This window comes from Fukomys damarensis, unplaced genomic scaffold, assembly GCF_012274545.1.
Source record: "Fukomys damarensis isolate Sample0158 unplaced genomic scaffold, DMR_v1.0_HiC HiC_scaffold_38, whole genome shotgun sequence".
NCBI classification, from domain to species: domain Eukaryota; kingdom Metazoa; phylum Chordata; class Mammalia; order Rodentia; family Bathyergidae; genus Fukomys; species Fukomys damarensis.
This window is the reverse complement of record NW_022900950.1, coordinates 39,257,056-39,279,974: the sequence shown is the minus strand read 5'-3', so window position 1 is coordinate 39,279,974 and position 22,919 is coordinate 39,257,056. Positions and strand designations below refer to the sequence as shown.

Here is a 22,919-nt window from a genome sequence, read left to right as displayed (position 1 = left end):
AGCTAGGTGGAGAGCAAGTATGGGAGGGGTCAGGATACAGTCCCAGACATTGGTCAGGAGGTTCTGGTACAGGCCCAGTGATGGTACCGGGAAGGAAGACGTGTCCAGCCACTTTAGGTAGTGTTCAACCTGCTAGAGTGACTGGCAGGCTGCAAAAAGAGCTGGGTGAAAGGAGCCCGCAGGCCTCTGGTGGGCCTGTGCTTTTTATTTTGGAAACACAGATGAAGTCCTGCTTGCAGTTTCTGTCACTGCCTGGGCCTGTCTGGGCTGCAGCCTTCCCACCCACACTAATTTCCGTGCCTGAAGCCCCTTCCACTATATCCTTGCCACCCATGTTGTGGTCAACATATACCTCCAGGTTATTTAGTCCCTGCCTGTGCCATGCTTGGCTGATGAGGAATCCTATAAAGTGTAGTTTCAACTGAAAAGAACATTACTTGGTGATATTCCTAGATGAAGTTATCCTTCATCGATTAGGTTCTTTTTAATAAAATGAAAAATAAACCCAAAGTGGATTATACAGGATAATGAGGGCGGGTTCCCTCTGGTCACTGTTGCCCCAAATCCCTGCCAGATGGTCAAGCAGAGCAGCTCATGTTTCAGCAAATTACAGAACCTCATTAGGACTGTTTCATGCTTTTAGCTGCTGGGTCCTTATACAAGGAACTGTTGATTTCTTAAACTTGCATGACAATATAATGAATGCATGTTTGTGACATGTCCAATGAAATGTGAAATAATCAGCGAATTCTTTGCATATTTTATTTTTCTTTTTTTGATTTCCAACTCACACACATCTGGCATATTTTACATCTTTGCAATAAAACATGGTTACAATAGCTTAAGGAATTTATATATCCAAAATATTTCACCATGATCTCAAGATGAAATGAACTTGTCTTCCAGATGTTCAGTATCCTCCCAATTCTAAGCTACAAACTCAAGATATTGCTTACAGCCTGGTGATGAATAACTTAATCATTACACTGATTCCTCATAATTTCAGAATTTCATAAATACAAACAACAATGAAGAAGGAATAATTCAGTGCTAAACTTACTAGTACAAGGTGGATAACAAATAAGTAATCACATCAATAAATAATGATATGTTTCTGGTGCAAAGTGCCAATACAAAGAACCCATTATTTTGTTTTATCTTTTTAAATAAATGACTGCAAGTGAGTGTAAATTCTGAGAAAATTACATTCCTGTAACATGCCTCATAGCCCTACCGACACAATATGTACATCTATGACAATACAGTCACCAAATATACAAAGAAGAAACATGAATAAAGTGTATATACCCCTGGGTGTATAACTTGATCAGTACAATGTATGGAAAATCATTTGATAGCCATTATTTTATATCATAAAAGATGAAATACCTTAGGCTAAGAATGTGGCTTTAGGTGAGAATTCCACAAGAACCTAAAAGAATAACTTCATTTTTTATTGTAATAATGTCTGACTTTTTATTAAAGAAACCTAAGCTATTCAAAAACCAAGTAAGAAAAAATGTGAGCATCATTCTCCTGCCCTAATGTATACAAAGTAAGCCAGCGGGATGACTCTGGAAGAGATGTCCGGGTGTTGGGAAGTCATTCCTATGGAGCTAATGACCATGACTCCTATTTATATACTCAAAACCAGGATCTCATCCCTAAGCCCCCTTTCTGCTGTGTCTTCAAATTATAAAGGGTAGGGCTGAATTTTCTATGTATAAAGTACCAAAAATGGCAAAAAATGGCTTACTATCCAAATGATTTATGAGCAAATTTCACTTGGGATGAATTTAGATTAAAAAGTGCAAACTATATTTTGGTGAAAATGTCAAAAATTGCTGATCGAGCCCAAATTCCACCCTTTCCTACAAGCTGTGTCCTTGGACAGATTTTTTCGCTTCATAGTGTAAATGCACCTGTTCCATCTAGACGTCAGGAGTAAAGAACATGCAAGTTGTAACTCCACAATAAAATTAAGAAACATTTTGTTCTTTATACAAGGTTTTACTTTTACAAAAGTATCCCTTTAAATAAGATGCATCTGATGTACAAAGTATCAAACGTCTTTTTATTTTTATTTTTCTCAGCTTGAAAAGAGGCTGGAAATGGGATGCAGGTTAGGTTCAAAGCTTAAACTTTGTAACAGCTGGACACAAGGTTCCTCAGAATTGTCAAAAGTCTCTTGTGACACATCCTACAACCTTTTCTTAAGAAACAACGATATATGAAATAATTACCAAAACATCTCCTAATTCATATAATTTACATGATATAAGCCTGCTTGGTAGCAGCTAGTGTTCAGTCTTGAAAAAATACACAAAGTAAAATGGTTGCCGACTACAATGTACAGCTATCGCTGGGTGTGATGGAATGTACAAACAGAGGTGAGTGTAGAGGAGTGTTTCCACCAGATATTGCCTTTCCATGCAGCTCTTGTGCTCTCGGCTTGAACTTGGCTTTCGGTTCTTCGTTTCACTTCAGTATCTGTTCTGATGCTCATAATGCCACCGATTAAAATCTATATTAAAAGCTACAATGCTACCAGAAGCCATGCCAGTAATCAGAGTCCTGGAAAAGCAGAGGCAGGAATTAACAGTGAAACAAACTCATGCACATGGCTGTTAATTTTTGCTAGGCAATTTCTTTCATATACATGTTGGTCAAGTCACACTTGTCCTTTCTTCTTTGACTTACAAACAATCGGCCATCTTGGCCCCGAGGCTTCTTTCTCTGGCATGGTCCCTGCCCAGCTCACTGCCACCATCTGAGTTCAGTCTTAGGGCCTTCTGTCCAGATCAAGTGTTGTTTAATTTTAAACCCTACTCCTCATCAGAGAAATACTTCTTGACTATACACACTTATATGTTTATAATTTTACATATGCAATACTGATAAAATGCAAAAATAATCAAAATTCAGAATGATTAAATGTAAATGGAAACTTAATTGGTATCTTTTTTTTGCTCCTATTTGGGACCATGAACACGACTGTTACTTTGAGTATGCTCTGTGATCTACTTATGTCCGAGCCTATTGAGTGGGTGAGCACCCTATGACGTCCTCGCTGCCTTCCCCGACCCTAACAGACTGACCAGTTGCTACTTCTGTCGCTCTCTCCCTGCTTCTCCCATGTATGATCATTTGAACACTTTGGTGTGAATAATCTTGTTGTGCATCTTAAGTACTTTGTATACTAATACTTCAACTAGCAAATATTTGAAAAATGAATATGTGAAATAATATTAGACTATGTAAAATACTTAAGGAAATAAATTATTTCAAACACTTCAGAGATACTCATTTTTATACAAATAATTACGCAGCAAAGCATTCCCGTTTATTTCTCAGTATGGACTATAGAACATTGAAATTCTCTAATGATAACCTTAAACTTTAAAAATAGTCTGCTGCAAGGGGCCAGGGATTTAACTCAGTGGTGCTGCCACCTGCCTTGCAAGCACAAGAACCTGAGTTTGATCTCTGGTATCAAAAACAAACAAACAAACAAACCAAACCAAACAAAAAAAACCAAACCAAACCAAACAAAAACAACCACCTCAGTCTGCTGCAGAACAAATATCCATTCCCCAGACTAAATTAAATTACATTGTTTATCTTGATGACTTCAGTACCATTTTACTATACTGTAGAGACACTTTGTTAAATTTACTATATGCCCTAATATTTAAAATATTTAATAATTGATGTTCTTATAAGAAAATGTTTTATATACTTTAAAAAATTGGTTAAAAAGCTTTTCTTATTTCTTTAAGTACAAAACAATAAAATAGTACATGTCATTTCAAAATTGTAGGGTTCCAGTTTTTTTTTTTTTTTAGTTTAGAAACTTTAGGCTTTATATTCCCTATACTATTTTCATTTTATAATAAATGCAAAGATGGGGATGGGGATTTGGCTCTGCTGCCTGCCTCACAAGTGCAAGGGCCTGAGTTCAATCCCCAGTACCAAAGAAACAAACAAACAAAAAATGCAAAGATGAAATTTAGGAAATAACAAAAACTTGTTCAACCTGAGAGCTAAGGAAAATCATATCAATTAATATTTGTATCCAAGAAAGGATTAAACTATTTTAGGAGACCACATGAAATACAATAAAATAACATAACAAGAAATAGGTGAATAAGAAAATGGGGGAAAGAATTTGTTTCAGGTAATGAGTGTGTATCTTATAGTCTACAACTATGCACTTTATTAGAATTTGTTTAGTTTGAAGCAGGTCTCCCCCCTTAAAACAATGTCTGATAAAAATGTTTCCTTCACATAATTTTAGTCAGGGAAAACCTACATATGATACAAGAAGGTCTGACAACAGAAATGCTGGTGCAAATAAACTTTATATTTTGTGTCATCAGACCCATTTCTGATGTCTTTCTTGTTTTCTTCCTATTTCCTTCTTATTGGATTCCTGTTTTATGGTACTTACTCCTTTCCTCAGTTTACCCTTTTCTATACTAGTCTTTCTCCCATCTGGATATTGGGATCTTATCTGAGCACATTTCACCCTTGGCAAGACAGATCAAAGCTTTTGATAGCAGTTCTTATTGATCATGCTTGTCCTGGACACGGCTCACCTCTGGTCATGGGATAAGTCCATCGCTCGAATGCCAGCATCACATCCAGGGTAAATGTACAGCTGCTTGAAATCACAGGCCTGCCAGACCTCCACCACGCCATTGTCCCCGCCTGTCACCAGATTCTGGCCATCACTGCTTAGGAGAATGGCCTTCAAAAAAAAAGCAGAAAACCAACATTTCTTGGTAAACCAATGGTCACTGGTGAAAAGCACTCAGTCCATTCCATTATAATTATTATCTCCTTTTAGCCATTTGGCTAAGTTTTCTAAAGTTCAATCCACAGAATTTCCAATGTGGAATTCATCAAAAGTTCTTACGGGGACAAAGGACCTTATTAATGACAATTTAAATTATAAAAATCTCAGAGAGAATATTATTTATGTAATCTTAGGAAGAACTTGAAAATTAAATAACACAATGGTTTGTTAAATCCAAGGAGTTTTATAACAAAAGGCAAAGCACATTTCAAAACAATTTTTAAAACCAATGAATCAGCAATTATAATCTATTTGTGAATGAAGAACAAATAGATATTTGTAATTTTGGTTTAGGGTTCTAAAGATAGGACTCTTCTACCATATACTCACTTTTAATTTTTTGAAGGTGCAGTGCTGAAACAATTACAAAAGTCTCCTTAACATTCTGAGCTACAATCAACCTTTATAGTCTCTAAAGTCCAATTCACCAAGTTATTTAGGTTTAATTAAAGGAATTCTGAGTTTGTTCAAAGTATCAATCTACATGAATTTATATGCTTTCCAAACCATCATGCATTTGTATGGATGCCAGAGAAGTTCTATTGTAAGTCATTTAATATAAAACAATCTTTACTCTGTTGCTCCCTTCTTTTTTTGCACTGAACATGCAGATTTACCCGTGTTGAATCATTGATCTCCATTTGGGCCAAAAGCTTTCCATTAATGCTGAAATTGCTGAATCGCCCTCGATCGTAGTAAATGATACAGTGGCCTTCACTGGATACAGAAATCAAGCGTGGGAACAAGCAGTTTTCGGGTCCTTCAAGGGCTCTCAGCAAATCTCCAGTGATGGTGTGGACGAGGCAGGGACCTTCTGTGGAGTGGAATATCAGTGCCCAGGGTCAGTCCACTGATGATAGATACACACTTGCACTCACTAACCCAAAACCTTACCTGGTGGACAAACAGATTTGCTAAAAGAAGATGAAAATGGAAAGAGGTGTGCTGGGCAAAGCCATGTACTGAGTTTGTATTTGAACAGAGCAAATACAGAGTAGCTGTTTAACAGAAAGGTATGCGCACATCTACAAATTTATCCTTCATCAGATAACATTCATAATAATACAACTTAGTTCATAGATTATGTGACTATAAAACTCTTCCAGAAAGTTTCTCTTAATGTGATATTAGAAATTTTTCTTGAGCTAAGGATGGTTCAGTGGTAGAGTGCTTATCTAGCACGCACGAGGTTGTAATTCAATCCACAGTACCACCACCACAAAAAAAAAAAAAAAAAAAAAAAAATTAGGAGAATTAGCAGAAAAGTTGCTAAGTTTAATAGCATCAAAAATTTAATATTGCACTACATAAAAACATTATTTTTTTCTGTAATGTATACTTAAAATATAAAAGCAAAATTGAGAAATTAATCAAGTAAGTCACACTACAGAAATACATTTTGTCTCCAACAATTTAACAGTAAGGCAAGAGTATAAAAGGATTAAGGGGAAGGACTTTGCCCAAGTGTTCTTGGGGATTTTTGTATTTGTAGAAATTGTATGATAAGATAAAAAATCACTAGTCATATTCATAACTGCTTAATATAGTTATTATATGTCTACCTCCTTGCTCTATTCAAAACACAATAAAACTACCAAAAAATGAGGATAAATTGCATTTTTAGTTTTTAATCAGTTGATTTGAGTAGACATGAATTTATAAAACAAGGCACATTATAAAATGATTAAAAAATGTTCCCCTAAAATGAGAACTATAAAACATGAAGGAAAAAGAGAAAATAAAAAAGCAATTGCTTCTAAAATAACCCATTACCTATAGAAAATTTTTTTTTCCTACATCTACTATGTTTCACTTACTTTCCTTGTAATATACTCTTTTATATTCATAAAAAAATGGTCCCTTGAGTTCAGACTATTCCCATCTCCATAAAGCAGTGAGAATTAGCTGTAGCAGCCAAATCTGACCATCTTATCACCTTGATTAAAACCTTCAGTGACCTGGGCATGGTGGCCAAGCCTGCAATGCCAGCACTCCTAGTCTGGGCAATTTAGAAATTTAGTGAGCTCATGTCTCAAACACAAGTGAATAGCTGGGGATACAGCTCACTGCGAAGGCCCTGGATTCAATCCCCAGTAGATGGGCCTCAGGGGAATCAACTATTATTCATGATGCTGAGAATGAAAAATGCAAATCTTTGTGCCACTGACCCCTCCCACCTTCTCAGCTTCCTCCTCTGTGGCTCTGCCACACTCTCCCACATTCCAGCCCTTTGGTCCCTCAGCTTCTCCCAAGGACCAGGCTCCTTTCTACTTTGGGTCTTCCCATAGAGAAGCTACCTGAGCCAGAACTGTAACCTAAATTTCCTGATTTTTCCCCCAATAGTACCTCTTCCATAAGACAAAAGACACACATAATTCTGTTTGCCTTCCATCAGCCTCTCTAGTCTTTCCTTATAAAGAAAGGGACCTGCAGGGGAAGGTGGACTCAAAGCCAAGTCTGAAGAGTAAATAGTTGGATCCCCCAACTCCCCCACTGCATCAGGGACATTTCCTCTCTGTCTTAAATGTTTTTAGTGGCTACATCTTTGGAAGTACTGCAATTTAATTTATCAGTGTTATGGTTAGAATGCTGGTGACCACAAAATGCTACATAAACTTTTATATATATTAGTACTGGTAAATATTAATAAAGTTAAACAGCTGCAAAGAACCTAAGGATTACATTTCTTTCTGTGGAGAGTCTCCTGGAAGAAATAAATCAAAGATCACAGCTTGAGAAAATGATATATTTTCTACAGATTTAAAATGTAATAAACAACTTCTAACCTTTAGCACCGCTGATAACAAGCCCAAGTTCTGCACAGACAGAAACACAGACAACTTCATGGTCATGGCCTGTGAGGACAGCTCTCGGTGCAGGATAATCACCTGCAAGAAAACAGGAGCAGTGAGTCACCATGAACAGATGGCAGACATAAAAAGCTGCACCAGTAACCCCAAGGTTGTTGTAAAACAATCACTAATGACTGTTAAGGACAATGACTAGCTATGTGACCACTGGCAGTTACTGATTCTTTCTGTTACTTCCTATCTGTGAAATTATTGTAGATAGGTAAGTTAATTAGATTATTTTACAGGCAGTTAGACAGGGCCACCCTCAAGGCGATAGCCCTCAAGGAGCCAACACAGGGAGGAGCCAAAATGTAGAACAATTAAGGTACATTTACTGTTTAGCATCATAAAAAGGAAAAGAGGTACTACTTCCGCTGGGGATACATCACAGTGATTGATATTCTAAATGGGAAATTTCTTGTATGTGACTTGTTTTCCCATTTGATTCCCATTTAATCAAAATTACCTGGTGACTGTATTTGTAATCTTATCTGGTTGGTGATGGTTTTGTCCCACCTTATGCCCACCTTGTAAATTTCCATTGGGTCTTACAGTTTTGTCGCACTTTGTACCCACCTCACCACATGGCTCTGCTGTACAAAACATCTTTGAAAACTGGGGTGGGCGGGCAACTCACTTTCCAGTCCAGCTTCTGTTTAGACAGAAGCTTTCTTTCTCTCAATAAATTTTTTCTACTTTTAACATCTGTCATTCCTAGAATTCATTCTTCGATTTTAGAGAACATGAACTCGAGTTTCGGATATCTAGCAGGTTTGGGAGTTACATCTCTTCCCCCTATATCAAAATAGCACAGATATTGTACCTACTATAAGGGCTATTTAGATGACAGGATAAATTAATATTTTTGTGTTTAGAATATATGATAGACAGCGTTGATAGCTATTCTTTTCTTCATTATTGTTATTAACTAAAGATAATGCCTGTATGTGCTATCTTGTTTAATTTTGGTAACATTCTTATTAGGTTAGTACTATTATTTTTTGTATTTTATAGCCAATAAACCCAAGTCTTCACAAGGTTATTCAACTTCCCAAGTTCAAACACCTAGCAAATTTTGCGGTTGAACCAGAGCTTTCTAATTTCCAAGCTCATGCTCTTACTCATTTAAAATTGTTCCTTAAAATCTCAACAAATAGGCAGAGGTGCTTTCTTTTGGTGGGGAAGATAGAAAGTGGTGTAGGGAAAATAGTGAAGGAAAGAAGAAATATCTTGAAATATCTTAATTCTCAACTGGTACAAACCTAGCTATGAAGTCCAGCTGAATTATATCCTATAAGCATTTTTATTGCCAACTACTCTCAAAAACTGAATGAATACCTTCTGAGGGGAAGGCATTTTTCTAAGTAGTCTAGGGATTGGAAGTATGAAGAGGTATAAAATATAACATGGAACTGTTCAAAACATGTAAAATAACCATGGCCTTCCATAGGTATACCACTTGAAACAACAACATATTTGAGGAGAAACAAATGTCTGCAAAGTAGAGCAAAGATGAAAACATTCTCAGTATCAGTGAGAAAATCAGAATGTTTGGTGTAGGATGGAAATGAGGAATCTATAGTGCAATGGTTTAGGAAGGTGGAGAAAAGGAAGCAAGAGAGAAAGAGGAAAATGGTAAGGTAAGTGGGGCACAGTGCCATCTTGAGTAGGGTTCTGTGAGAGACTGCTTGGGCCTGCACAAGATGACTGCCCTCAACCTTAGCCTTTGCCTCGGTGGAAAAATCCCACTAGACTACATACGTGACTTATGGCAGGTCTAGCCCCTGGGCAAACAGGGAATCTTACAGAAAAAATAGCCCTTTGTGCTAACCACAGGGTCACGGGATCTGGAGCAGGAGGCCGGTGGTATTTCCTTGTCCTGCTTGCCCCTAGAGATTGTGAAGTTAAAGATTGCATAGGGTTAATTGTTGATGTACGCCTTCCCACTTACCCCTCCCCACATTTGGTAAAATACTGATTGCTGTATGGTTAAATGCTTGAGTGACTCATGTGATTGGTAGAGGATTTGCTTGAACTGTCCAATAAGCTTGCTGAACCTTCCCCCTGGGATAACAGTATATAATCGTTTTGCTGAGCCAATAAAGCGCCTTTGATCAGAAACCAGACTTGGGCCGTGTACTCTAACTTCTTAAAGATTTCCTCCACAGACATTCAAGATCGGATCGGCCTCTGATGACCCACGAATAAGAGGCGGCTCTCACCTCCTATTCCCCGCGGGACGGGGTCCCCCCAGAGAGCCGCAACTGGCGCCCAACGTGGTTTACAGAGGTTACCGACTCCCGATCGGACGGCAGAGAGACGACGAGTCCGGAGCCCGCCCGTCAGACACCAGGTAAGCCCCATCCGGGTGGTGCAGGGTTGGGGTTAGTCAAATCTTAGCTAAGGCACAGCCGCCGTCCCAAAGTTCCCCGAGAATAGGGGGAACGCAGTTAGTGAAGGAGCTAAATTTATCTCTGATATAAAAAAGCAGTTGAAAAACCGTAATATTGAAGTTAGAAAGAAAGATCTCTTGCAATTTCTGCTGTTTGTACACGAAGTATGTCCCTGGTTCGTTATCACCTGCCCCAAAATTGTGCCTTCTACATGGGACCAGATTGGTCGCGAGCTCGCTGACTACTTTGATCAGCACGGCAGCGACTCAGACAAGGACATGATGCTCCAGTACTGGCAACTTCTTAAAAATATCATTGTCGATGTCCCCCATTGCCCTCTTTCTAGTCAGATCATTCAAAATGCACAAGAGCACCTGGAATTGGCCTCTCGTCATTGCTCGCGCTCTCAATCCAGAGCCAGTTCCTTTGTTAACTTAGCTGACCCTGCTTCGCCTTTGTCTGATCCCCTCCCCCCGCTAACCGATTCGGCCACTCAAACCACCCCACCCTCACCTCCCTCTCTTACGCGCCCAACTCGTTCCTTTGTTTCCACCCTCTATCCGTCTATACGCGCAGTTCCTACGGCCCCCACCTCGGACGCTATTTTACGTCCTCCACCCCAGAACGCCATTTTGGATCCTACAGATTCCGCACATTTGGAAAGGGAGGCTGACTTCCTCTCTCGCTGCAAGGCCCTGGCAGGCAAGGACTCTGACCTCTATGCTCGCATCGCTGGCCTTCCCCCTTTTCATACCATTCAGGAACAACATACGCTTTCCAGGTCGCAATTAGCCAACACGGCTCTCGCAGCCCTACGCGCTTGGAAGTCTCTTCCCAGGGCGGGTGCCCCGGCAGCACCTCTCTCAAAAATCATCCAGGGCCCCGAGGAGTCTTTTAGTTCCTTTATCTCCCGTCTCTCGGAGGCGGCTGAGCGTGCCCTCGGTGACGCCGCCACTGTGGCAGACAGCGCCCTCATTAGACAATTAGCCTTTGAAAATGCTAATGAGACCTGCAGAGCTATTCTAAAAAACACAACTCCAAAGCCAAAACTCTGCACGACATGATTAATCTCTGCCGAGAGGCGGATCCTTTTATGCACAAGATCACTAAGGCCCTTGTCGCCTTCCAAGGCCAAAACAGGGGTAAAACATGCTTTCAATGCGGCCAGCCCGGCCATTTTGCCTCCCGCTGTGGAAAGTATTACCTCAGGGCATGGCCAATAGCCCTACCTTATGTCAATATTTCGTAGCTAAAGTTTGTTTAATAGTAAATGAGACAGAAAAATATTAGAAAAGCTATAAGTAAGAGTTGTACTTTTAACATGAAAGGTTTTTGTATGTTCCTCTTGTCTTTACCTAAGAATGTAGAGAATGTTTATGGAAATGATTTATAAAATGTTTGCTTGTTGGTTTCAAGTTTGTTATAAAAGGTTTACATTTATAGTCAAGAAGAGTATTCGTTCCTTTAACCCTAATTCTACAAGAGATCTCTGTTAATTTTGATCTGCAAAAATTTTGACTAGTCATAACAAAAAGATTTTATAATTCATTTGGCCAAAACCATCTGAGTGCACTCATTAAAATTGTCTTATATGTTTGTCTGTCTTAAATGTTCAAAGATGTTTGTATGTTCTTGATCAGAATGACGTCAAATACAAATAGATTGTTGATTTCTACAACCTGGCTTTATAGGATCAAATAAAAAACTTAAAAGATAATTAAATATAACCTTTAAGTTTGGATATGCTCCTGTTGGTAAATAAAGAAGCAGCTGCTCAGAAAATTTATTCTGATCTTTGTTCACTAATGGGAGCCACCAAAATAATTTTCATAGCCCTATAAAAAAGATATGTCTTGTTAAATATGTTAAAAAAAAAAAAAAAAAAAAACAGGGGGGAATCCTGTTAATACAAAGCTACATTACAGTACATAAGATTTCATATAAGTATTATTATTGCTACTTTTCTGGTATACAAAATGTATTCATATTGTTTGACCATGCAGGTTTTCCAACATATTGTTTATGACAATAACCTTTTGGTCTAGGTGTTCTCCCTTTTCTTCTGTTCCACCTAATTATGGTTACAGATATGTTTATAGACCTATCACTATCCTTGAGCAGCTTGAAGCTGGGTTTCCACTGAGGAGACTGGATTGGGACCCCAACACTGAAGCAGCAGAGAAAACTCCAGGATGTGTCTCAGTGCACAAGTGGAAATTTCATTCCAAAAAGCAAAAAGGTTTTCCTTCTTTATCCAGAATGAGGATTTAATGGGACTGGTGATTTAATGAGACATCTCAAAAGTTTTTGGACTGGTCACTTCTAAATTCCACAAACTTAAGCTTATCTGCAGGACTTTGGTAAACAGATTCAGGTTTTCCTCAAACCAACATTTGGAAACCTGCTGCATTGGGAAAAATACATTTATGGTCAGATGTCAAAGTTACTAGCCTTAGTTTCAATATTGTTGGCATAGAGGCCTCTAATATAATGTCTTGTGTTAATGCTCATAGAGATTGTTTATGAAACTAATAATATTGATTGTCAATTGACCAATTGTATATTCTCAGAAATGGTGACTTCCTTTCATTCTGTGATGGGTTTGAGACAACCTCTCTTTATAATGATGCCTGTGAAAACTTAATGAGTCCTGGTATGAAGATCAAGGTTTACAAATATTGGTAGAGGTAGAGAAAGCTATATGTCGAGCCTTCACAACCCATGGTATAACCCCTGCAGAGGCTGGGTTTATGGGATTACGGGTGTCGACCTGGAGCTCACTGTAATCCAGACTAGTTTTATGGGATTATGGGCGTGCACCACCACGCCCGGCAAACAATACCACTGGACAGGTCAGGTTGAGTGGGGCCTTCGCCTTCACATCAGCGGCCGTGATCCGGGTCTCACCTTTTCCATCAGGCTTTTGAAAGAACCACCTCAGTTCAAACCCATTGCCATTGGCCCCAACCCCCTTCTTTAAGAATGTTGCTTTTTTAAAGATAAACTGGGCCTAGTGGATGATAGCATTAGAAGGGTTGAGGAAAGCCTCGAACAAAGGCAGAGGCAACGGGAAAAGGACGAATCTTGGTATCAAAATTGGTTTTCTACCTCCCCCTGGCTGTCCACCCTGTTACCCAGCCTTTTAGGACCCTTTATTGGCTTTATGCTGTTGATTTCCTTTGGCCCATGGGCATTCCGCCGCCTCACGAGTTTTGTTAAGAACCAGGTTGATGAGGCCACCAAACACTCCATACAAGTGCACTACCAGCAGCTCTCCTCTCAGGACCCTGAAAATAGCCAGCCCGCTGGTGACCATGGGTTCCAACCCCTAAGCTTTGTAGAATTTGAACAGATGGCTGAGCGCCGTCGTTCGCTCTGCTCCAGGCTGTGGAGGTGTCTCCGACGGGATTAGCTTGATGCCGGTACCTGGGGGCAGCGTGACTCGCTGGAACACCTATGCATCACGTCCAGGTCCGGAGGCACATCAAGTAGCCTAAGACATGAGCCCTCCACCCTAATCTTGCTTAATTTTATACAGAGAAGGGGGAACTGTGAGAGACTGCTTGGGCCTGCATAAGATGGCTGCCCTCAACCTTAGCCTTTGCCTCGGTGGAAAAATCCCACTAGACTACATACGTGACTTTTGGCAGGTCTAGCCCCTGGGCAAACAGGGAATCTTACAGAAAAAATAGCCCTTTGTGCTAACCACAGGGTCACGGGATCTGGAGCAGGAGGCCGGTGGTATTTCCTTGTCCTGCTTGCCCCTAGAGATTGTGAAGTTAAAGATTGCATAGGGTTAATTGTTGATGTACGCCTTCCCACTTACCCCTCCCCACATTTGGTAAAATACTGATTGCTGTATGGTTAAATGCTTGAATGACTCATGTGATTGGTAGAGGATTTGCTTGAACTGTCCAATAAGCTTGCTGAACCTTCCCCCTGGGATAACAGTATATAATCGTTTTGCTGAGCCAATAAAGCGCCTTTGATCAGAAACCAGACTTGGGCCGTGTACTCTAACTTCTTAAAGATTTCCTCCACAGACATTCAAGATCGGATCGGCCTCTGATGACCCACGAATAAGAGGCGGCTCTCACCTCCTATTCCCCGCGGGACGGGGTCCCCCCAGAGAGCCGCAGGGTTCCTTTGATGAGCATATATCTATCTATTGAAGACATATTATTGAAGATGGGTAAGGTTAATTGGACATCTTTTAGGCAGTTAGACAGGGCCAGTCCAGGAGGAACCAAAATGGAAGACAAGGCACATTCACTTAAGGCTAAAGGGAGCTCCTTTGTAAAGGGAGAAAATTACCACACCCAGTAGGATAAATAGCAGTGATTGATATTCTAAATAGGTATCAATAACCTGAGTGGGAGACAAAGATCTTCCAGGAAAGATACCTGACCTACTCCTTGTCATCTAAAATCCTTGCTCATTCCTTGTTTCTCCAGTGGATCCCCATTTAATCAATATTACCTAAGTGACTGTACTTGTAATCTTACTAGCTGACTACAGTTTTGTCCCACCTTGAACCTGCCTCACCTCATTGCTTTGTCCCATAAAACACCTTTGAGAAGTTGGGTGAATGGGCAACCCACTTTCCGGTCCCCCTTCTGACTCTCTTAGAAGCTTTCTTATTTTCAATAAATTTTTCCTACTCTTAATCCTAGAACTCATTCTTCAATTTTAGAGAACATGAACTTGAGTTTTAGAGACCTAGCATGTTTGGGAGTTACATCTCTTCTCCCTATATCAATGACAGTTGTATATTTTTTGTAGATATACATTATAAATACTTAATATGTAACTGGTATCTGGGGGCTGTGAGACAAGGTCTCACGATGTAGTCCAAGCTGGCCTTGGAATTGTGGTCCTGCCTCAACCTCCTGAGTGCTCGGATTATAGGTGTGCATCACCGGGTTCACATGGAATTGGTATTTTAAAACATTCTTTAATTCTAAAAATGAAAGAAAGTCAGGTAGTTTGTAGAAGTTGCCAACTTCAACTGTGAACTTGGAAGAAAAATTAATCTATAGTTAAAATTTCAATGTTGTATAATACACTGATACCTTTTGAAGAGAACAAAATATTAACTTCAAAAAGAAAGGAAAAATGGAGGGAAAGAAGAAAGGAAATTTAAAAAGAAAAAGAGAGAAGGAAAGAAAGAAAAAAGGAAAGCAAGCCAGCCAGCCAGGCAATGACTGGGCAGCATATAAAGAACTGATTTAGTGAAGTGGGGTGAAGACCAGGTAATCAGAAAGATGAATGTGAGCATTTAATAGCAATACAATTTGGATCTGGTCCATTTAATTAGATTTAATAAACATTTATTGATACTTTGTAATATCCCATTATTTCCATTTTCCATTAACACCATCACGCTTGTTAATGTCTTACATTGTCTATTTTCTTCATTCTCCCATTTCTCTCTTTTATTTTTTAAAACAACTGCATCAAACTCATATTGCATGATACTGGCTTATCTTGGATGTATTAGTTTTGAGTCTACAATATCATCCCAGAAAAAAGCAAATATACATCTATGTAAGTATTTTATTTTAAGTTACTAATTTAATTAACCATTACTTTTCCTCCTTCAAAAGGCGTGCTGTAACTGGGTCTTATAACTGCAATCTTTCAGAATTCTTAATATTTTTCAATCTAGAGTTTATGCCTTTGTACCAGAGATCTGTGGATATTTTCTTGAAGGTAAGAAGTTCCAGGAAAAATTTAAAATGTCAGGTTTTCATTTTGATGATACTCTAAAATTTCTTTAAGGTAGTTAGTTATAAAGATGAAACTTCTCTGCTGTCATAATCTATGCTATGATAACTGAGGAAATTTATAAACCGATTTTAATGGTATTTCTCAAAGTAGGGTTTAGGGATTCAAAGAATACATTTGCAGGAGTTTGGGATATATCCTTCCCACCCTCCTTCCCTTCTTTTTTCCTAGTGCCAATGACAATTTTGTTCTTTTGAAAAGGGATCAGTGCATAACACAAGCTGAAGGAGCACTGCTGTAGACTAATTTCTCAAGTTCACAAATTCCTTTCAAGTTGGCAGTATCCACATAGGTACCTGACTTTTCATTGTTTTTTAAAGTTTTAAAAATATTGATTGCACATTAAGTATATGTAATATACACACATATATATATATGTATATACACACACACATATATAACATATATAAGGGGTGATGATCAGCATATATGCTGAATGCTTTAAATTTTTAAAATTACAGTAATCCCCCCCTTTTGAACACACTTATTCTATTACTCTTGGTACTTTCTGAAGCAATTCTGGAAGTCCTCTTTAATGAGTGTCTTTATGAGGTTTGATAAAGAATACAATAAACCTCATGGGTGCAGGGTCCCAAGTTCAATCCCTGGTATAAACAAACAAACAAATAAATAAATACAAACATCAGGGAATGCTCCTGCCCAGTGCCATCCAGTGGAAAGGCAGGCTCAAAAAACATGGTCTGTTTTCATCTACTTTTTTCACCAGATTTGCTCCCATATGACTTTGGCTCTTCCCCAAAGTAAAAATGACCATGAAAGGTAAATGTTCTGAGTGAATTCAGGATACAGAGGCAACAACAGTGCAAGCGAAGGTACTCATGAATCAGAACTCCCAAAACTGTTCCAGAAAATGTTAAGAACAATGGAGTAAATGTGTTTGAAGCAAGGGGGAGGGTTTTGAGGGTCAGTAGCAGTATATCTTGTACTATAATAACATTTAAATATTCATTATATTTTATGATCATATCCTATACTTACACATATGAGCATGTGCACACACATACAATGAATGCCCTTGTACTTACACCCCCAGTTTAAGAAATACAGAAGTTTTCTAGTAACTTTGATGCTCTCTCTTTTTTTTTTTTTTGAATCTTAGAGAACATACCCTCTTAAAATGTCTTTTCCCCTTATGTTTATTCTGATTCAATGAGATGAGGGTGTTCAGTTTGCCATCTTCTTTCATGGTGCTGGAGTTCCCTGTGTGGTGCCTGCTACTGTCTGTGGACTCATTCCAGATGGGGTGAGGCCCCCTCTTCCACTTGACCCTATCTTGTCTCTCTGCCCTGGTCTTGGCATGCCCCCTTTCCCAAGGTGCTGCCTCCCGGAACACGAATGCCCACGGCTGGCAGGTGTGCCTGCTCCCATGTACCTCTTTGACACTGATGTGACCCTTGTGGCATACTGGCCAGCTGGCCTGGTGTTTGCATCCTTTTCCTTACAGGGGCAAGAGGAAAAATGTATCACCTAGCAGTACCCAACACTTCCCACTCAGGGCCCTCATAGCCTCTTCCTTAAGAACCTCATGTTCTATCCTCCAGGAATTTCTCAGTCTTCTGTGAGCTTTCTTGGACCCATCGACTTCCATTATGCTTTTTTGTTTCTTTGTTATTTTTTTATCTTTCCTCTCTCCCTCCCTCCCCCTCTCTCTCTCTCTCTCTCTCTCTCTCTCTCTCTCTCTCTCTCTCTCCTCCCCTTCCCCTCCCCCATCTTTTTGAGATAGGGCTATGTATTTCAGGCTGGCTCACTAAGTACCTCTGGTTGGCCTCATAGCAATCCTCCTGCTTAAGCCTCCCAAGTGCTAGGACTACATGTGGGTGCCACCACACCTGGCTCCATTCTGCTTTTGAAGCATCTCTTGGTGTGTAGCAGAGGGGTCTGGGAGCCCATTCAGTTTGCCTTTTTATCTAAATCTACACATATTGTTGTAATAGGTTTATTTTATTTTATTTTGTTTTGTTTTTTGAGACAGGGTCTCACTATGTAGTTGAGACTGACCTAGAACTCATGTAGCCCAGGCTGGTCTCGAACTCACAGTGATACTCCTGCTTCAGTCTCCCAAGTGCTAGGATTACAGGCGTGTGCCACCACGCCTGGCTTTGTAATAGGTTTTAAATACTGGTATTCATTTATATTTTCAGTAGTTCTGTATTTGTCTGAAACAATTTATAGAATTATGTTTCTAAGATGTTGTGAATTCCCTAGTAAAATAAGGATTAAGAATTGGTAGGATTTTATGTGTAAAACTATCTTTAATTTTAAAAGTGATTATTTATCTTGGAAAGACACATACTGAAAAATTCTGAAAGTATATATTTAATAAAATTTATATACATTTTAGAGTTTTTGAGACTTTCCTATTATACACTATAGAAAAAAAAAGCAATGTCACTCTATGGCAAGGAAATGTGAAGAATGAACAAAAATAATGAAAAATTTCTTTATGCATATTATATACTTTCTATTAAAAATATGTTTTTTAAAAGCTTATATCTTATTTAGAGAGCTGAAAAATTTTTTTCATTATAATTTCCCTAGATGATTTGAATAAATAGCAGAACTTAAATATTAAGGTATATTGTCTAGGGGCCCTGCAAACATTGTTTCCTTTTTATATAACATCAGCTTAAACTATAGAAAAGTAGTATAAATATAACTTTATTCTGGAAATCTGCAGCAGGGAGAGAAAGCATATTTCCTATATTTCATGGCCAGAGACAGATATCACACAGCCCAACAATCACTCAAAATCTTGGGAATAGTCTGTCATTGTCACATCGCAGTTGATGAATGTGGCTCAGGGTTAAGGGGCCTGGTGCAGAGGGAGGTGCAGGTGAGACCTTCCTTCTAAAGACCACAGTGCCCTTGCCCTCCTCCCCACTCACTGCCTCCACAGAAAAGCTGTGTGTGATGGAAATGAGATGAGTGATAAAGAATAAAAACATATGCTTTTTAAAATTTGTCATAGGGAAGCATTTGCAAATTTCAAATATTAAAGCTTAAAAAACTGAGTCCATCTCATTTTTATCAAAAGTTCTTTCAATATCCTTGAAATAAATAAGGAAAAATTAATAAAGGTATTAGATGCTGCTATTCACAAAGAACTAATAAGAGATGTTTAGTGAGATGGTCTATGGCTTTTAGAGAAATGGTCAAAGAAAAGATTACTCATGGCACTTATTTAAGCCTCATTTTCAGGTGACTACTATGCAGGAGGAAGTGTTGGTTCTTCTGAATCAGACTTAATAGGGCCAGTGGAGTCTCAAAGATCTATGTTTCTTTGCATGGTTGTGTTGGGTCATAGAATGAACTTCTTGGCAACATGTGACATTCAGATTTAATTTCTGACCTTTGTGAAGTCACTGCATGGTCATGGCAGTAGTTATTTTTATTCATGTTTGTATGTACACAAAATATGATGGATTTTTAAAAAAATACAGAATAAGGGATTTAGCCAAAGGGTATAGTAGTTTCACTGCTGCTGTGACTTCATGATTTATTTTAAAATATTAGATTAGAAATTTGATAGGATAGCTGAGAAGAACAATGTCAGTGAAAAGTCCCACATATCAAAATTTTAAGTGTTCAACCACACTTTGGCCACCAAAGAGGTTTGACCCAAATATGCCTGGGCCCACAATTCTCAAAGTTAAAAGGGAAGAAAACGTCCATGAGTTGAAAACATCAATCGGCCCATGATATGTTTCCTTTGATTATATACTCCTAAAGTATTTGATGAAGAACAGAAGATGGGGTGTAGAAGCTAGTTGTTCATTCATTCTAAGTTCTTTTTCCTCTCCCAACTTCTTTTTCCTTCTTAATTTCTTTTTCCTTTCCCAAGATGACAGGGACTGCATTTTCCTTTGAGCACTACAGCTGCAGGCAAATCTCTTCCCTAGAAGTCCTGAATCTGAGTGCAGGTCACAGTGCATTGCTGATCCAAAAGAACAATCCATCCACATTTCCAGGGAAGCTGGGCTCTGCATGATACATTCACACTGACCAACCTGTGCGCTGAAACTACCTGATCAGAGAAAAATTTAGTCACTCATGTTTTTTATATTGCTTCTGATCCAGGCCAAACACCTTTCTCAGACTCACAGAGGGAAAGGAAAATCAGAGACTGACTAGAAAAGAGCCCCTTTTCTTGTCAGGACCCTAAAATGTCTCCACATGTTAGTTGCTAAGTGGTCTACTGCATCCCTTGCCTGGGCTCAGATGTTCCACTCCATTCATGACCATGTGACTCTGAGAAAATCCTGCAAGGTGAGAATTATAAGCCATCTACTATGCTTCCTCTGATACATAATAAAAGGCAGTTTAATATTTATTAGACTCTTGATAAGCTTTCTTGTTTGAGAAGTGACACAAAATTATTTAACATATAAATCGACATAAATATATAATTTTTTTTTTTTTTTGGTACCAGGGATCGAAGTCAGGACCTTGAGCTTGTGAGGCAGAAATGGTGTCACTGAGCTAAAGCACTGGCCCTATAAATATTTAATATATAAATACAGAATTAAGTTCATGAACTGAGATGCCATTGTATGCTTAAAAATATTAGTGTTGGTCTTTGCCCATGCTGTCACCTCTTATAATAGCAATGGATAGTGGTGAATGTAGAAATGGGCACCAGAATAGTCTTTAAAGAAGGCTGGATGCTAACAAAGAGAGGGATGTGATTTGGCAGCTGTTCTGTGACAGGCTGTGGATGGCAGGAGGGTGGTTGTGTCCAGAGCTGAGGCCTACACAATGGGAGCCCAGAGAGGTATGTGTGCACAGCTGGATCCTTCTTTCAATTGGCTTCTCCTTTCATGTTCTGTACAATGCTTTGCATGACGTAAAAGACCTGTGTTTAAAATGTGGATTGGAACACTACCTAACAATGTCTCATACATATTACTCAGGAAATGTGTGCAGATTTGATCTGAAAAGATGAACAGTCAGTCCCCTTCCAAAGTTTCATATTGCAATGATTCTAAAAATTTTATATTTATATATCATCAAGTTCTCTACAAAGTACCTTATATCTGATATAAACATTTAAATTACATACTTGAAAAACAGATTGGCATTTGAGCTGAGTTCCCAATGTATTTTCAGTGTTTACTGAGGAGACAACAATGTTAACTTCCCCTCTTGTGACTATCTTGTTGGAAGCTACAGCACATAATGAGAAATGTCAAGTCCCAAGATCAATGAAATTTTGAACTCTAGGGATTCGACAGGAATAGCATTGATCCTTTTAAAGAACACCAGTCAGAGATGGGTTGTAATATATTGCAAAGAGGGGCTCTAGAGGATAAGCGGCCAAGTGCAACTACCTACCTGACAAAAAATTCAATCAGCTTTTAGCACAAATTGCCTGCTCTGCTCTGCTTTCTTTCATGCAGGAGGCTGCTTCCAATTAAAGTGCGCAAATTAATTTTTATCACTTCCAAATTAGTTTCAGAATTTGTGTAAGTCTGTTTCAGATGAAAGCATCTGTCCTTCACATCTTTGCAATTCTGTTATCTAGTCAGGGACCTATTAAAAACCTCCAAGATAATTTTCTATATTCCAAGTCACAACTTTGAAAGAACAACATTGAATATTATTAGTATAAAATACATTAATAAGAAATAATAGTTCATTTGTAACATATGCTAGGTAGCATTTGTCTGTTTCTTTTTTCTTGTGAAATTGCAAATACTCACTTTGTGGCAAATTCATTAAAGTGGCAAAATAATTGAAGATAAACTACCATGAGATATCGAAATTATTCACAATATATTTGATATAATCAGAACACAAACCCTTTATATAACTACCAAAAAACACATACAAATATCATTTACTGTTTCTTTGTGGAATTCTTAGAACTATCCATTTCAGTATAATACTGACAATGTCAAAGACAAAATATATTAAAGCCACTTGGATTTATCTTGAGATTTCAGGGATGTGCATGTGAAGTTCATGATAAATCCTATTATTTCACGATGTTGTGAGGTACAAGTATGATTTAGTCTCTCTGTCATGCAAATCAAGTCCACACAAAAGCAATTCCTGAATTATAAGAGCTACTGGGATATTATGTTTCATGCCTTCAAGTCTAGGTTAATTTATACAACCTCTAAAACCTAGGGGCATTGGTCATACACTTTAATATGAATTTAGACCTAACTAGATTTTAGTTTTGAGTAGGAATGAGTTATGAAGATAGAAAACACATACAGCCTCATTCTCTGATCTGTGAATTAGTAGCTATATTAAATAGGAAGAGAAATTTTTTTCTCCATAGTATAAGTTTTCTGATGGCAGTGACTACATGTCTGTGTCAAAAAGCAGCTTATTCACAAATACAGTAGTCAATTCAGTGTGTGCTGTGACTACCTTTTTAAGAAGCTAATTAACCAGTGTCTATCACTGCTCTAGTGAGGCATATGGGTATTACTAGGTTGACTACTTTAGACATCGGAGTCACACATTAGTCATTCAATTAAATACTAAGTCTGACTTGTTTATTTATTTTTTATTATTGTGATTATCCTTAAGGCAAAAGCTGAACCATTTTATTATATAGCCATCAATTTTGAACCCAAAATGTAAAGCATTTTATTCATGTTCAAAACATTTATGTCACAGAATATTCTCTGAAACAAGTAATAGTTCACACAAAAATTATTCAATGTACTCAGTACATTTTTTAGGAAAAGCAGCTTTGTGATTAGTATAGTATAGATTCTTAACAGTTCCATAAGATCAGAGATGTTGATTATTCAGCATTCCCAATGCTAAGAATGTATCAGGAACATGGTAGGCATTCAATACCTTGTTCCTTGAATTATACTGTAGGTGCTTGTCTTGTTTATTCTAGAAGAACATTTTTCCTTACACAGTATTGAGGGTAATGGAAGCAGTAACTAGATAGCTCTACATATAAGCACTAAAATAAGTACATATAAGTAGTTAAATAAATGCTACAGGTCCATAATTATCTTTTTTTTTTTTTTTTTTTTTTTT

The 22,919-nt window shown here is 38.3% G+C and overlaps 1 protein-coding gene across 3 annotated transcripts in view; it reads right to left on the bottom strand.

The window, feature by feature from the left end:
- Positions 1-754: 754 nt before the first annotated feature.
- Nbea (neurobeachin) overlaps positions 755-22,919 on the bottom strand; it is a 680,165-nt gene continuing 658,000 nt past the window's right edge. For all 3 annotated transcript variants that reach the window (XM_010623923.1, XM_010623924.1, XM_010623926.3), the window contains 4 exons: positions 7,645-7,746; positions 5,476-5,672; positions 4,599-4,750; positions 755-2,574 (listed from right to left, as the gene is read on the bottom strand). In XM_010623923.1, coding sequence (XP_010622225.1) covers positions 2,484-2,574; positions 4,599-4,750; positions 5,476-5,672; positions 7,645-7,746 — 542 coding nt within the window. In that variant the 3' untranslated portion in view covers positions 755-2,483. The remainder of the gene's footprint in view (positions 2,575-4,598; positions 4,751-5,475; positions 5,673-7,644; positions 7,747-22,919) is intronic.